At 37.8% G+C, this 15,475-nt stretch overlaps 1 protein-coding gene across 10 annotated transcripts in view; it reads left to right on the top strand.

The window, feature by feature from the left end:
• ncam1a (neural cell adhesion molecule 1a) overlaps positions 1 to 12,776 on the top strand; it is a 276,367-nt gene extending 263,591 nt beyond the window's left edge. For 8 of the 10 annotated variants that reach the window (XM_016228771.1, XM_016228766.1, XM_016228769.1 and 5 more), the window contains 4 exons: positions 2,887 to 3,085; positions 4,406 to 4,522; positions 4,867 to 5,352; positions 11,256 to 12,776. In XM_016228771.1, the coding sequence (XP_016084257.1) occupies positions 2,887 to 3,085; positions 4,406 to 4,522; positions 4,867 to 5,352; positions 11,256 to 11,379 (926 nt within the window). In that variant the 3' untranslated portion in view covers positions 11,380 to 12,776. The remainder of the gene's footprint in view (positions 1 to 2,886; positions 3,086 to 4,405; positions 4,523 to 4,866; positions 5,353 to 11,255) is intronic. The other 2 variants (XM_016228773.1, XM_016228774.1) reach the window with 1 other exon arrangement.
• Positions 12,777 to 15,475: the final 2,699 nt, after the last annotated feature.

Genomic DNA, 15,475 nt, shown 5'->3' with positions numbered 1-15,475 from the left:
GAAAAGTGTGTCCAGAACTGAATACCTACTGTATGAACAAAGACGGCAGTATACATGTACTTCCAGGTGCATTGCCATGGGAATGCTAACAGCTAATTCTGTCCATGTATTCCAGACTGCCTTGTTTCAACCTAACACTCAAATATAACATGCACCACATTGTCAGTTTTTTCACATCAATTTTCAGTATTCAGAACATGATAAGGTTTGTAATATGTGTCTGGAAGACCTTTCAAGCACGCTGCTGAGTCAGCAGAGCAGGGTGTTTTTGGCCGGTGAAGGAGCTCAGTGAGACAGCCTTTGTGCTCAGATGTGTGCCGTGATTTATCGCACTTGTTAAAATGCAGGCTGAAGCTCAGGAAAACAAGTGCAGCCCACTCTGCGCCCCAAGCTAAGAGAAGCGCTCTCAGCCCTCTCCTGGCTGGCCGCTAGATTAAATCTGTCAGCTCTACCTCCCACTACCCAGCCTCTTATACACATCCATGGAGTGTGTTGACTGCTACGATGGCTAGATTTCATCACAAAGTCCACAGCACCAGATTACTTATCATACAGGTTTCTTGGTTTAAATTCATAATACGTTTTGGATTATTGTTGGTCTATTGCAAGTCTTGCGCACAGTATTCTGATAGCAGTAAGACTCGTGTGGAGCTGCAGGTTGAGATGAGGTGTTATTTTTTTCTTAGAATAGTTTTATCTAATGCATTTTTCCTCGAGGTCTCTGTTGAGTGCATCCATAATTCATGATCTCCTTGATACACATAGATGTGTTTTAGGTCTTTATGTGGCTCCATCAATGATTTAGAAGGACGTTTCATTAGAGACACTTCATGTGAAGTTGCTTAGAACTCGATATAAGCCTAATTGCAAATTCAGTCAGCTTGTTCATCTTAATTCACGGTATAATCTATGGCTGTGTACTCACAAGAATACTTGAATGAACTACCAATTGAGTGTTAGGATAACAATAAACTATGTTAACATATTTTTTTGCAGCCAACATATCATCAAAAGCTGTGTGCACCCAGATGCACCCAGAATATGATGTCTCAGTATACTGTATATATATATATATATAATAATCATAATCACTGTGTTTTTGTATTACATTTTTTGTATTCTGACAACTTAAAAAAGTCATCATCCCACAACAGAATCAAATATTTCAGCATAGATTCATATAATTTGAGTTAATATGAATTGCCATGTTTACCGATGCAGCATTAAGATCCATTTGGATCATGTTTATTAAACCACATTTTAATTGTGCATTATGTTTACTGATCCAGACCATGCCCATCCGTCTCAGTAGATCCTGTAGTTATTTAGCATTTTCATGGTGTAGCTTGTCATTCCTGGTAAGTAGTCTGTGTTTTCAAGAGCTGAAAACACAGTTCTGCTTGTGTTTCTCCGTCTCGTTTAATCCTTGTTCCTTTAACATGGTGTTTTCCTTTATTTTCATCAGTATGGCTTCCGTTTGTGTTTTGTGTGTGTGTTTATGCAGAAGTTACCCCATAAGTGAATGCACTAAGAGCTGAATATTGAGATTATCTTCACCGTTCCATGCCAGTGCAATTTCTCTGTTAAAATATGTGCATGAATACGAACAGAACAAGCCTTGTAGTTAACGTTCTGAGCAAGACTGCTGAAGTTCTGTACAAAGAGAGTTAATTATGTCTCTGAATAAGCATGCTGGGTTCATTTCCATGTGAGTGATGAATGCCCTGCTTCAGAATGACGCTGTATGTGATGCTATGTTGTATACTGTGTGTGGATAACACTTGAAACACATCCCATTTTGGCAATCTGTGTGGTGAACCTAAACATAATGGGGGTGAATTCACTAAGAATCAACTGATGACAAGTTTATTTGCACACGATTGTTGTTTTAGAAATTCTGACGATGCAAATAATTAATGAATCTGCGTAACTCCTGATCTTGCTATGTTGTGAAGGATATATCAGACAACCATAATCTGGCATACTTTACTGGATTTGTACAGCATGGTTTTAACACTGATCCAGGCACCTCTTTAAAATGTGTAAAATATACTCATCTACACCACGCATTTGGATGTAAGCCGGTTATAACGCTCTTCTCCATCGCTTGATTATCATTTGATAAATTACTGCTGCCACGATTAATAGAAAATGTATGCAAACAAATAAAATTCTGTTAACCGCTCTTGGAAGGCTTGACATTACATTTTGTGAGGTTCAATTCCTAATTTACAAAGAGAGTAGCATTGCACCAAATACAGTATAATGACTTAAAGGGACAGCTCATCCAAAAAATGAACACTCTTTCATCATTTACTCACCCTCATGTCATTTGAAACCAGTATGACTTTCTTAATTCAAGAACAAATAAAAGAAATGTCTCTTCTTTGTCCATAGAATGAATGTAAATGGGATCCAGTGTTGTTTTGCACCTTGTTTGCTTTTATTGTATAGGAAAAAAAATAGTTGAAACATTCTTCTTTTATGCTCCACAGAAGAAAGTAAGTTGCATAAAGGTTTGAAACGACATGAAGGTGAGTAAATGATGACAGAATATTCATTTTTGGGTGAACTGTCCCTTTAATTTAAATACAAAGCAGGGCAATTCAGCGCATCTAGTTCCTGGATTGCTGGTGGTTAGTGAATAAGATGCAGTATGTAAAAGTGCAGTTGTTTAGTGAATTCACCTGTATGTGTTTCTAGGAGTGTGTTGGCTTTAGTCCTAACTGCCTTCAACAAGCCAGTCCTTTCAGCTCACTTCAAATTAGTACAACATACAAAATAGACTGTAATTTTTTCTAGACTGCAAAAAAGCCTCACACTTTAAGGCCTGGTCTGCAGTGACATCATTTTGTTTTGACTTTCTCCTCTTCCTCCTTCCCAAAGAAACCAGCTCAGGTTTGAGCACCGGGGCTATCGTGGGCATCCTCATTGTGGTTTTCATCCTGCTCCTCTTCGGCGTGGATGTCACATGCTACTTCCTCAACAAGTGTGGGCTTCTCATGTGCATCGCCGTCAACTTCTGCGGCAAGTCTGGGCCCTCTGCCAAAGGGAAGGATATCGAGGAGGGAAAAGCCGCTTTCACGTGAGCCTGTCTTTTCCTTTCCCTCTCATCGGTGTGTGTTCCCTTGTCCAGTAACGCCATCCATCACGGCTCTCCCATCATTATCGCTCCCATCAGCTCTACAAGAGGGCTTGAGGCAGGGCTGATTGTGACATATCTGACTCTATGAATGAGAATGATGTGAATATTGGCTCATGGCGGCTCATGTTGAGATAAGAGGAGAGGAGGAGAGGTGCATGCTGGTTAGGAATGAAAAGGAGGCTCATTTGCATCTGTTTTAGTAGCCTTTGAAAATGCTATGCAAAGAGAACCTTTTCTTTTTTATCTAGCAAGTTATCCATATTTTGATGTAATTTTATTGCACTGAAGGGCTCAACAATATCGTTTTTGATAATGATAGTTATTTATAGCACCATATTGTCATGAATGTCAGAAAACAGTGTATTCTAAATATATTTATATTTTGTCATGCACAAATATACAAATATGTGTACTTGATCTGACAACAGTTTTACAAATAAAGCAATTTTGACATCATATTTTTTGTCAGATTAAAATATTTATATTTTATGAAAACTGCCAATGTTTTCAGTTCACAAATATGATAGATATAAAAATATAGTGCTAAACTATTGTCTGTGTGCCCTGTAAACAGCTATTATCATATGTCCAAAGAAAATAAACTTAAAGTTGTTATGAAATGTAATTTTTTCTTTACTTTACTTGTTTTACATCAATTTTAAATAAATATGACATTAACCTTATTTAGCATTATATTCAAAATATGTATTATATTGTTTCTGTTTTTGTTTTGTTTTTGTCACACTTTATTTTATGGTCCAATTCTCGGTTATGCAGAATTGGTCCCTATACTAAAGTGTTACCTTTTTTTCTTTAATTGAACTGCCAACAGTTTCACAAATATAATAAATGTAAAAATATGGTGTCAGAATATGTATCTCAGAATTAAATAAATGTACCTTTTTCTGTTACCTTACCTTTATTTTACAAAAATGTTGCATTTTAAATAAATCTGACAATAGCCTTTTTTGCACCATATGTTTTAAACAAAAAAAAGAAGCAAATTTTCGCTTACATTTCTTACTTTAATACCATAACAGCTATAAATTAATACAAACACACTTTTGCCAGAAAAGTACGCCATATGGTGCAAGACATACCAATTTGTTTATAATCGTTAAGCCGTTTTAAACAGTGCTGCTAATTTGAACAAATCCTGACCTATGTTAGCCAACAATGTTCACTACATGTTTGCAAGCCATAAATCCACACCCCTTTGACGTTTGTTAATCTCGGTAACTGGTGTGTCATTTTTTACAGGAAGGATGAATCTAAGGAGCCCATTGTGGAGGTAAGGACTGAGGAGGAACACACACCAAACCATGAAGGAGGAGGACCCACCGAACCCAATGAGACCACCCCTCTGACCGACCCTGAGTGAGTCCCTAAAAACACACACACATGGTCCAAAACACAAAAACCTGGTCTTTTTTTCAGGCTATTAACATCTACTTGTGTTTAACAGTCTCTCTGTTGTAGTTTAATGGTGTAGATGCCACACTCCCCTCACTTTTTGTGATTACTGTACCTAACATGGTATGTTTTATTTTGAAATGCATGTTGGACTTACTGATGTATGTGTATGTTTTGCCTTGGCCTTCCCTCCCTCCCCCTCCTTTTTCTTTGTGTGGATCTCCTTCCCCCCGTCTCTCCTTTCTCTCTCTCTCTCTCTCTCTCTCTCTCTCTCTCTCTCTCTCTCGCTCTTCCCGCTGTCCTCACAGGCACGCTGCTGACACCACAGCAACAGTAGTGGACTTGCTTCCCTCTGTAACCACTAACTCAGACCCCGGCACTGACAGTCCTGCTAGCGATAGCACCACCCTTACCTCAAGCACCGCCCCTGTGGCTGACCCTAAAACGGCCCCAAAAGTTACCCCCCAATCCAGCACCCCCAAACCTAGCGTCACCTCTCCCACCTCCCCACAAGCTGCTCCTACAGCCGTGGCCCCTCTGGTGGACCTGAGCGATACGCCCCACAACCAGACCTCAAAGTCCTTAGATGCCCCCCAGCCGTCTGATTCAACCCCTGCAGATCTGGCCAAAGCCGATGGCCAAAGCCCGGCTGAGCCGGCCAATGCCCCCCAAAGTAAGGACTCTCAGGTACAGGGAGGAGCTCACCAGACCACAGATAGTGACCTTGCCAAGGATGTGCTGGCCAAGCCCTCCAGTGACTCCTCCAGCACACCGTCCGCACCCAACCAGGACGAGTATGGCCACCTCTAGATGTCTAGTTGTGTTTGTGTCCATAACCATCTCCACTTTCTCACTGTCTGTTTTCTTCGTCACCCCCCTTCCTCTTCAGTTTCTTCTCACTTCTTAATGTAAAACCCGAATTTTATCAGGTTCCTCCTGCATCTTCAATCTTAGCGTATTCCCTTTGGTATTCAAATGAGAGATGACTTGGTGTGCTGAGACAGCTTGTGCGGGTTTATTTGCACCTTTGTAAAAACCAGTTCAATGGCGGCGCTTCAAAGCACACCGGCATTATAAATGTGTAAAATTGTTCTTTCGGTTTTGTTTTTCGAAGCGAGCTAATTGATTTCTCCATTATCGCTGGCAGAGCCTCACAATGATTGGTTGTCACAAATGGCACAATTCCACAGCTGATGATTTTAAATGATGGCTTTCAAAGCTGAAAAGGACAGTGAGAAATAAATTAGCAGCCTTAATGGTGCTATTGAAAAAAAGAGCGTCTTAGAGAAGGCTAATGTATGATCGTTGTAATTACATTAACACAGCGGATGAGGTGCGGTGTCATTTGTGCCCCTGTGGGTGAAATGGCCAACTTCAAATGACCAGCTGATGGAATGAAAAACTTGGAAAAAACAGCAGTGAAAAAAAATTATTCATTAGTCATTACAGTCATTAAAGATGTGCTACGGACGTAAAATAAAAACAGCTCTGCATCTAACTTGCAGATTTTATGTCTCAACCAGTGATAGATAGGACAGAAATACATACCGTACCTTTAAATATCTATATATTTATATATCTATATATCTATAAAATTACAATATGAATGTAATTATAGAGAAAATGACTTACATTTTTAGATTTTACATTATGCCGGATGGTCTGGTTTAATAATAATCTTCCTATTGGTTCATTCAGTCTAAAAGAATCACTCAGTTTGACAGGAAAAATACATCTGATTGTCATGTAAATAACCATCACAGTTCAATTTAGTTCACTTCTATATGATGTTTAGGAGCAGATACATTGCTGTTCAAAAGATACTGGAAAATGTATTATAGTTTCCACAAAATACTAGCATTGATAATAATAAGAAATGTTTCTTGAGCAGCATATCAGCATATTAGTATGATTTCTGAAGGATAACGTGACACTGAAATCCAGCTTTGCCGTCACAGTAATAAATTACATTTAAAATATATTCAAATAGAAAACAGTTATTAAATTGTAATAATATACTGTTTTTACTGTATTTTTATCAAATAAATGCAGGCTTTGTGAACATAAGAGACTTTCAAAAGCATCATACTGACCCCAACCTTTACAGAACTTTACCAAACTTTGTTACTGAAAATAATGTCTCTGTGAAACATTGTGAAGACAACACAATTTAAATTAAAGTATTTTTAGTTGATCCAAATGACCTCAAACACATCTCTTGAATATATTCCTAAAATTCTCTGCCATGAACTTTGCAAACTTGAGCAAAACCAGCCAGGACTTGTTCTCCATCTGACACAAGATTTGAGTGGATTTGGTCCATGGCTCTAAATCATTAATGTGCCAGAGATGCCAGAATGATAGTAGCTGCAATTATTTTACAGCACATTTTATTGTTCACAAGCACTATGCAAATGTTGTTGTGAAATTGAACTAAAGCTAGTGAAAATTTCAGCTAGAATGTGCAAAATATACATAAATTAAATAAGCCTGTTCCTTAGTCACTGGAGCCATGCTGAGAGCACCGGAGCAGCGCCTCAGAATAGCAGCGGTTTCATTCATTCAAGGGTGCATATTACAAAATTAAACGAACATTTCACATCTGACAGATTCAGTCCTGCTAGCTTTGTGGAGCTGCCTAATGGAGCCAGAAGTAGCGGCGTCTCCAGACTCACTCCTCGCTCTGTTGCGAAGTACAGAGAAAATCGGCTGTTAAACAGTCAGCCAAGACTTCCAGCAGGGAATTAGCGGGAGCATGGCGTTTGTTAAATATTTACCAGAGACTTTGTTTTCCCCACTTCCATTTGTGCTCTGTAGTGTGCGCTTTCTATGTACAGCCCAGTCAGCGCACGTCAGGCTTGTTCTCTTTCTCTCAGTTCAGCTCAGTTGTCTAATTTGAGCAGGAACACTCCAGGGAAGTTGCCCTCATTGGTTGCCACCTGGGCTTATTGGCTCCGTCTATAGATTTTCGACTACCTGAGTGACTTCCCTGATCTTCACAGAACCAGCAGAATATCAATGGAACCCACTCTGCCATCTTTACACTCTCAAGATGCCTAAAGTCGAGTTTTTTCTCCTACAAGAAGGAGAGTTTGTACTTTTAAAGACATCTCGCCAAGGATGCAAACTGACAAACGATGGAAGGTTTTCTTGCTGAAGCCTCAGTTTGCTCAGAAGGAATAATGATGCTTTGTGTCCAGTGGCGGATCTAGAGTTTTATACATGGGGTGGCCAAGGCTAGACCATGGAAGAAAACCAGTGTATAACTCCAAACTGGCATAAAAAAAGCATGAATAAATCCTATGATTGCTGATTAATTCACATTCAACATACCGTGACTTCAAATGTTAGTCTATTGAAATAAGACTATTGGTTAGTCTTATTTCTATCATCTCATTAACCAGTGGTTTGAAGCAAACAATCTAACATTAACTTGTAGGCTACAGTGAATTTTGTTAATGTTGCTCAAGAAAACTAAAACTTCAACTTACTTAAAACAGGGCTGCCAACTTTTGAGTTCAGCCTGGAGTGAGAATTATTCAGGAATAATTAACAAGCTTGCGATTAAGTGTTATTTTTTCTCAATTTTTCTAAACTAAAGTATACAGGGAAAAAAGTAATTGATTTGTGTACAAGTTTATATTAGACAGTTTTTTTATAATAACCTTACATCTATACATTTTATTAATTATAATTAAAAGAGCAATTATGAGTAAATATATAGCTAATAAATGTAATTTGTTGCTAAATTCTCCTCTTTAGTGTGCATTTTTCTGAACTTACTTAAAACAGGGCTGCCAACTTTTGAGTTCAGCCTGGAGTGAGAATTATTCAGGAATAATTAACAAGCTTGCGATTAAGTGTTATTTTTTCTCAATTTTTCTAAACTAAAGTATACAGGGAAAAAAGTAATTGATTTGTGTACAAGTTCATTAGACAGTTATTTTATAATAACCTTACATCTATACATTTTATTAATTATAATTAAAAGAGCAATTATGAGTAAATATATAGCTAATAAATGTAATTTGTTGCTAAATTCTCCTCTTTAGTGTGCATTTTTCTCACTAGTTTATGGACACAGAATGGATTTTCTGCTGTTATGTGACAATGTATTCTAGCTGCGGTCTTTCTGCGGTTGAAACGTTAATTGGATGATTACATGAGACTATACATTCAATAAGTTGTATTGTATCTTTCAACATGGATCGGATGTTCATTCAATGTTTATTTCATGCTAATTAGAATGCACTCCTCCTCCTTCGCTTTAACTTATGGGAGCATGCATGAACTATCACGCCACTAAAGAGCTCCAAAATTGAATTTATCGTTTGAAATCCTTTATAAGCTAACAGAATTTGAATGCTGAGACTTTGTTTCCTATTATCAAAAGTGACCTGCTCTGTCTTGTCTGTCAACTCGTTGTCTGTGTCCTCTCTGCTCTGCGATGTTTTTCACTCTGTAAGAAAATGAACGTGTGGCGCGAGTGTGCGTATGTGAGAGGCTGGAAATAGACGAGAAGAAGCGCGATGCACAACGCCAGATGTGTCGCATCCTTGAGTTCGAGGCTAAAATAAATGCTTCTTTCAGTACGATTAAACAAAGAAAATGAAATAGTAGCATGTGCCACCCTGGACACCCCTGTGGCTCCGCCACTGTTTGTGTCTGTCGCAGTCGTTCGGCTGTACTCTGCACACTTGGCTGCTCTTCATAAGAGCCCAGAATGTGATCAGATAGCTTTATTGTGATGAGTGTAATGACATTCGGCCGTGGGACAAACAGCTCAGACCTCGGACACCGACAAAGAAGCTTGCTCTTGTGTCGTACCACTGAGATCGTGTAGATTGTAACACGAGACGCCCTCACTCCACTACTCCCATTCTCTTCCCTACAAAGCCTCTCTGTGGATCTGCCGTATGCAAAAGCACTCAACACCGCCACCGGTGGTCCTGCGTCACGGCGTAGAAGCCGTTGCTGTCTGGGCATGTTTGACGAATATAATGAACAGTCATTCACAGCTGATATCACCCTGGCAGCAAGGCAGGTGTGCTAAAAATACGACAGAAGGGAACGTGTCAGAAATGCGACAGGGACCGTCCCTCTCGATTCCCTGCCAGCAAAGCTCATCTTTAATTTTCGTGGTTCATTATGCATTTATGAATGATTTGGCACACCAGTACAGTCAATTCCATTACAGGAATTATCAGCGCTCCGAAAGAATCAGCCTACTGCGAAATAATTTAAGTAAACGTCCTTTTATCAAGACCCACTATGTGCTCTGTCAGCTCCCTTGAGAACAAATGTCTGTGTGCCCTGTAAAATATTCAGTAATAGGCCGTTTGCGGCAGATGATTTTCATTTATTTATGATTTATTATTTATTATTATGCTTTTTGCTCCAGACCGACCCCAAGAGACAAGCACTCTGTGTATCAACAAACTATTACACAGCCAATAAGCGCAGAGGGAGAGGTTAACATTTATGTAGTTTTATGAGGATTGTGTCTGCAGCAGATAGGCTCTCTGCACCAGTGCCATGGATTTACTATTCACAGCAAGCTTTATCTTGAATATTATAAATTATATGAATCATACCTGCATGCACTGTTCCTCTGTCCTCATACATGCTCATGCTCATGAATAATCTTTGATGTAACCGTGAGATAACCAAACAGATCCTGTTAGCTGTGAAATTGATTGGCTATAGTGAAGTCTGTTCCTTCAAAAATTAAAGGGACAGTTCACCCAAAAATGTGTTATCATATTTTCTTCCTCATGTCATTACAAACCTATAGTGCTTTATTTCTTTTGTGGAAACATGACAGAAGACATTTTTAATAATGTATTGACCGCTCTTTTCTGTATATGTGTGTGTGTGTGTGTGTGTATATATATATATATTTTATTTTATTTTTTTAATATAAAGAAATTAATACGTTTTAGTATTAAAAGGTGGCATTAAAGCCATTAGTAATGTTACAAAATATTTATATTTCAAATAAAAGTTGTTCTTTTGAACTTTTCTACTTATTAAAGAATTCTGGGGGGAAAAATGTGTTAACATTGATAATAATTAGAAATGTTTCTTTAGCATCAATTCAGTATATTAAAATAATTTCTGAAGGATCATGGACATTAAAGACTGGAAATATTTTTTTAAATACATTAAAATGGAAAACAGATATTTTAAATTGTAACAATTTTTCATAAAATTACTGTTTTACTATATTTTTGATCATATAAATTCTTTGTCTGCAACAAGATCTGACTTGAATCATACCATCGCAAATCCAGACATTGTTACGTCCCTCATGAACGTACCAAAGAAAACTAAGGCTGATATAAATTTTTTGTCACATATGAAGACTTTGACAATGACTCATGTGAACCACTTTTATGATCATTATATGGTGTTTCTTTGTCATTTGTGGAGCATTGAGCACCAGTCTTCATTCACTTTCATTATATTAAAAAGAATGCCTAGCATATTCTTCAGTTTCGCCAAACCCCATCTTTTGTGTTCCACTGAAGAAAGAAAGAAACTCGCACAGGTATGACAGAACATGAGGGTGAATAAATCATAACAGCACAGTCATTTTTGGGTGAGCCGATCCTTGGAAATAATATAAAGAGCAGAAGCAGCCAAACAGAGGACTGAAAGACACTGCTGATAAACTTCTCTTTTCTCTTTCCCCCAGTGGTAAAATCGTTGTAGATGACAAAAGTAAAGCGCCGGAGACGGAGGTAAACAACACCCCGGCGGAGGTGAAGACAGTCCCTAATGAAGCCCCCCAGACGAACGGCAACGAGAGCAAAGCATGATCCGGAATCGGCGAGCGCAGACAGACAGCACCACACCACCACCATCACATCTCAAACACAAGGGTCTCTTTCTTCAGTGTCTTTGAGTTTGCAGAACAAAACACGTCTGTAGATGTATAGAGCGCCTAAAGAGCTCGCACACATGCCTTTTATTTTGTACTTTTCGATCGTTTTTGCTATTGAAATGTTTCATTTCTTTCATCAACACACGAAGGAAAGATTCTTTACCTCTAGCGCAGTCTCCTTGACCTCTGTAAGATCAGTGTCTTTCAAATACACTCGATGTCTTTCGAGGAAGTTCAGTATGAGAAATACAGTAGATTTTGCCTTCACACATTCAGCCCACAGTGCCGTTTCAATTATGTCCCGTTTTATTACATGCAGTATTGCCATTATTATTGTCTGCCACGTATGAATTTTTGGGGAACATTTTTGATGTTTTGTGTTTAAATAATGTACAAAAGCAACTGCCTTTTTATTTTATTTCTCACATAATTTTTTGGGAGTTAGCAATAGATTTTTAGCATGCTTGCTTTGCAGAATTATTTTTATGTGTCTAATTTTTTGTTTGTTTTATCCCAGCCCTAAGTGTTTACAGCATTTTACAATGATATCCCTCATTAACACGCCGTTTGCTTCTCTTGCAAACCTGACACAAACGCTCACGCAGGGTATAGGTCTGAACTAGCGGTTAGGGTTATACTATACAAAACACCACTACTACTTGTTTTTCCCATTTTATATTTTCTTTTCTATTACAACACATCCCATTTCCCTTGGACCTTATGAGTTTCTTCTTTACTTCAGTTCTTTAACCGAAGATTGAGAGTCAAAGAGGTCTCCCGCAGTGATCCTCGCTTAAAAACCTCCCGCAAATCCTTTAAAAAAAACAACCTGGAGCTCTTATGGATCGGACGGCTCGTTGAGAGAATACAGTTCAAGCGTCGCTGTTGCACTCATGGCCTAACGAAAACATCAGGTGCACACGTGTGCGTAACGCTCATGGGACGTCCCATATGATGTCTGCCTGTTGCTCCATTGCCCATATAATTGATAGATGTTGCATTAAAATGAAGCCCTGCCCCTTTGATACTGATAAAAATGCAAATGTTTGTCAGTTTTTCATGTCTTCAATGGGCAAATTATTGTTTTACTAATTATTTAAGCCATAGTACACCGGTGTGGATCGTAGCATAAAGAATATTCAGCCTGACTTTTTTTTGTACAGTGTTTCTCATTCTTTAGGCTGCAAGCTTGTGCACTGTGAATGCGTGAAAACCCTAGTGTGAATACAGTGTGTTCTTTGTACTAGAATTACAAAAGAGTTTCCATAGGTTGTGAAAGCCGTAGCTGTTAGTTTAAACAATGTTCATCACGATAAGAAAAAAAAACAATGACGGCAGCAGAAGTCAAATACGGACACAAAAGGAGTTGGTGCCTTCAATATAACCATCCTCTCGTATGCAGGCCTGCGGTCTGGATGGGCCGCAGTGACGCTACAGTCTCTGTGACAACATACCCCGACGCTGTCAGATGGTCCAGATCTGTAAACTGTGAAAATAATTGTTTTGTTTCTTGATCAAATGTGTCGTCACTTGGTCTTTTGGGTCTGAGGGTGTAAATGGATCGTGGTTTTCTTAAAACTTGAGTTCTTATAATCTTGACAACATGCCTCTATTTAACTGATGCAAAATAAGACGTATATATATATACATATATAAATATATTCACACAGAAAACTGTCTCGATGCATTTCGTCTCATAGGCGCCCGAGGGTTGCCTGCTCACCCGCCATTTAATTACAAAATCTCTTGTTCATCTCGTTTGGTCAAATGCCTTGTCAGTGACATCTATTTTTAAACCTGAAATAAGCATGCAATGTATTCTAAACTAGATGTCATTGGTGTTAAGGTTACGAATTGAATTGCTAAATAACTGAAAATGTCAAAGGCTTGTACATTTATCTGAATGTCAGTGAACTTTTGTCATTCATACGTTCACTGTTGTCACTTTTGCTTTTACAAGACAAACATGAAGTGCTTTCATGGAGGTAACTTTCATTATTAAGTCTTTAAACATTATGCTACTTGAATGTACGTTTGTGTTCTGTTAAGCATTTGTAATGTAGTAATATTAATAATGAAAGTTCTTTTTAAAGTGTTTCCAGCAGGATTCTGGTCTAATAAGCATCTGAGAGGCTTGTAGAAACTGTACCGGGAGGCATACAAGCTCTTATGATCTCTCTGAAAAACAAGCTTTTGATTCATACTGCCATTTAATGTGGGACCAATTTGTTTGTACACAGTTTACCACGCATCCGTGCCATCATGCCACTTTAAGGACAAATGTCTGTTCAAACGATTGTTTCCAAAGCATATAAGGCTCGTCATCTGAGCAGATTAAGCCTGTTTGGGGTTTAATGGTTTCTCTCATCATTTCATTCTCATCTCAGACCTTTATAAGACATCTGTCACTTCATACCATATGAAGTGAGAGGCCCTTCTCACAGCTGTATACAGATTTTTACAGATCAAATGTCACTTCCACTGCCACTGCTGTAAATACTAACCGACAACAAAATCTGACTTCATTCTGTCAAAAAATTCTTGTGTTCAATAAAATGAGAAAAATATTTTCTGTCTCCACTGTATCTTTTCACATGCACATCTGTTCTACACAAGATCTTGGCTGTTGAAACTTCAAGACATAATAAGACACTATCTGCAGTGTTTAAGCTTGTTCTTCTTTTTTTTTTTAAATATATATATATAATACATTTTAACTTGACAGAAGAGGCACTTATAATTTGAAATTTATGTCAACACTTTAGTCATGCAACAGTATTATTTTAGTATTTATATGATTATAGTATTTATTGATATTGTGAATTAGCTTTTATTTTTATATTTTCAGTTTTGAATTTTAGTAATTGTATGTGCTTTTTTCTAGTCATTTCAGTACTTCTGCTTCAACCTTTTATCAAATATTATACAGCTTTGTTTCAATTAATGAATAAAATTTTAATAGCATTAGTTTTAGTTTACAATTGTTTTGGGTAACAATAGCAACACTGCCATGAATTCGTGTGTGTGTGTGTGTGTGTGTGTGTATATAGATAGAGAAGTGTAAAAAAAAATGAAAATTTAGATTTGATTTATTTATTTATTTTTCATGTTTCAGGAATTGTTTTGTTGTTTGTACATTTTACTGTTGTTTTGATTTGTCTCAGAAATAAAAACCTAGAAGCCTAGATGGTTTATTGTCGGGTTTTGTTGACTGCTTATCCCAAATAGTGTGACTTTTACTGGGGCATGTTGTCACAAAGTACAACAGTGTTTAATGTCTTTTTCCTGGGCAACAGTGAAAATGTTTATTAGTTGTTTTTTTATGTAAGTGTCTATACACATATTGGCCATCTGTGCTTGGCCTTGGGATATAACTTATGAAATATTACTATTGTATTCAGGTATACCACAAAAATAAGTTATATATCCCAAATAGTGTGACTTTTACTGGGGCATGTTGTCACAAAGTACAACAGTGTTTAATGTCTTTTTCAGTGAAAATGTTTATTAGTTGTTTTTTTATGTAAGTGTCTATACACATATTGGCCATCTGTGCTTGGCCTTGGGATATAACTTATGAAATATTACTATTGTATTCAGGTATACCACAAAAATAAGTTATGACTATTTTAGAAGATGTTGCAATTCCATTGCATAAGAGAGGCGCGTGCTGCGGACGCGCACCATCAACACCAGATGGCGCACAAGACCACAATCCATATTACGTCGCCTTTGCTACGTTTAGAGACGCTACGGATTCATTCTTGACTTGATAACTGTAGCGTAACTGTGAATTACCTGCTGCCAAAGCAACTCATGATTTGCATTGTGCATTTGGGAAGCCAAATTAAATGTGCCGTATTTCTCAGTCATGACGCTGGTAAGAACCAAAGATCTATTTCTAGTTTTCTCTGATAATCTGGTGACTAAATAAAAATGTAATTTCATGAGGAACAACGCTTTTTATGTATTAGTATTGTGAAATGCAACGGTTCGCGGCTCTTTTGGGTTGCATTGAGCAGCTGCAGTTA

The sequence above is a fragment of the Sinocyclocheilus grahami genome, unplaced genomic scaffold (assembly GCF_001515645.1).
Source record: "Sinocyclocheilus grahami isolate Dianchi unplaced genomic scaffold, SAMN03320097.WGS_v1.1 scaffold344.1, whole genome shotgun sequence".
Lineage (NCBI taxonomy): Eukaryota > Metazoa > Chordata > Actinopteri > Cypriniformes > Cyprinidae > Sinocyclocheilus > Sinocyclocheilus grahami.
This window is presented reverse-complemented; position numbering and strand designations above follow the sequence as displayed.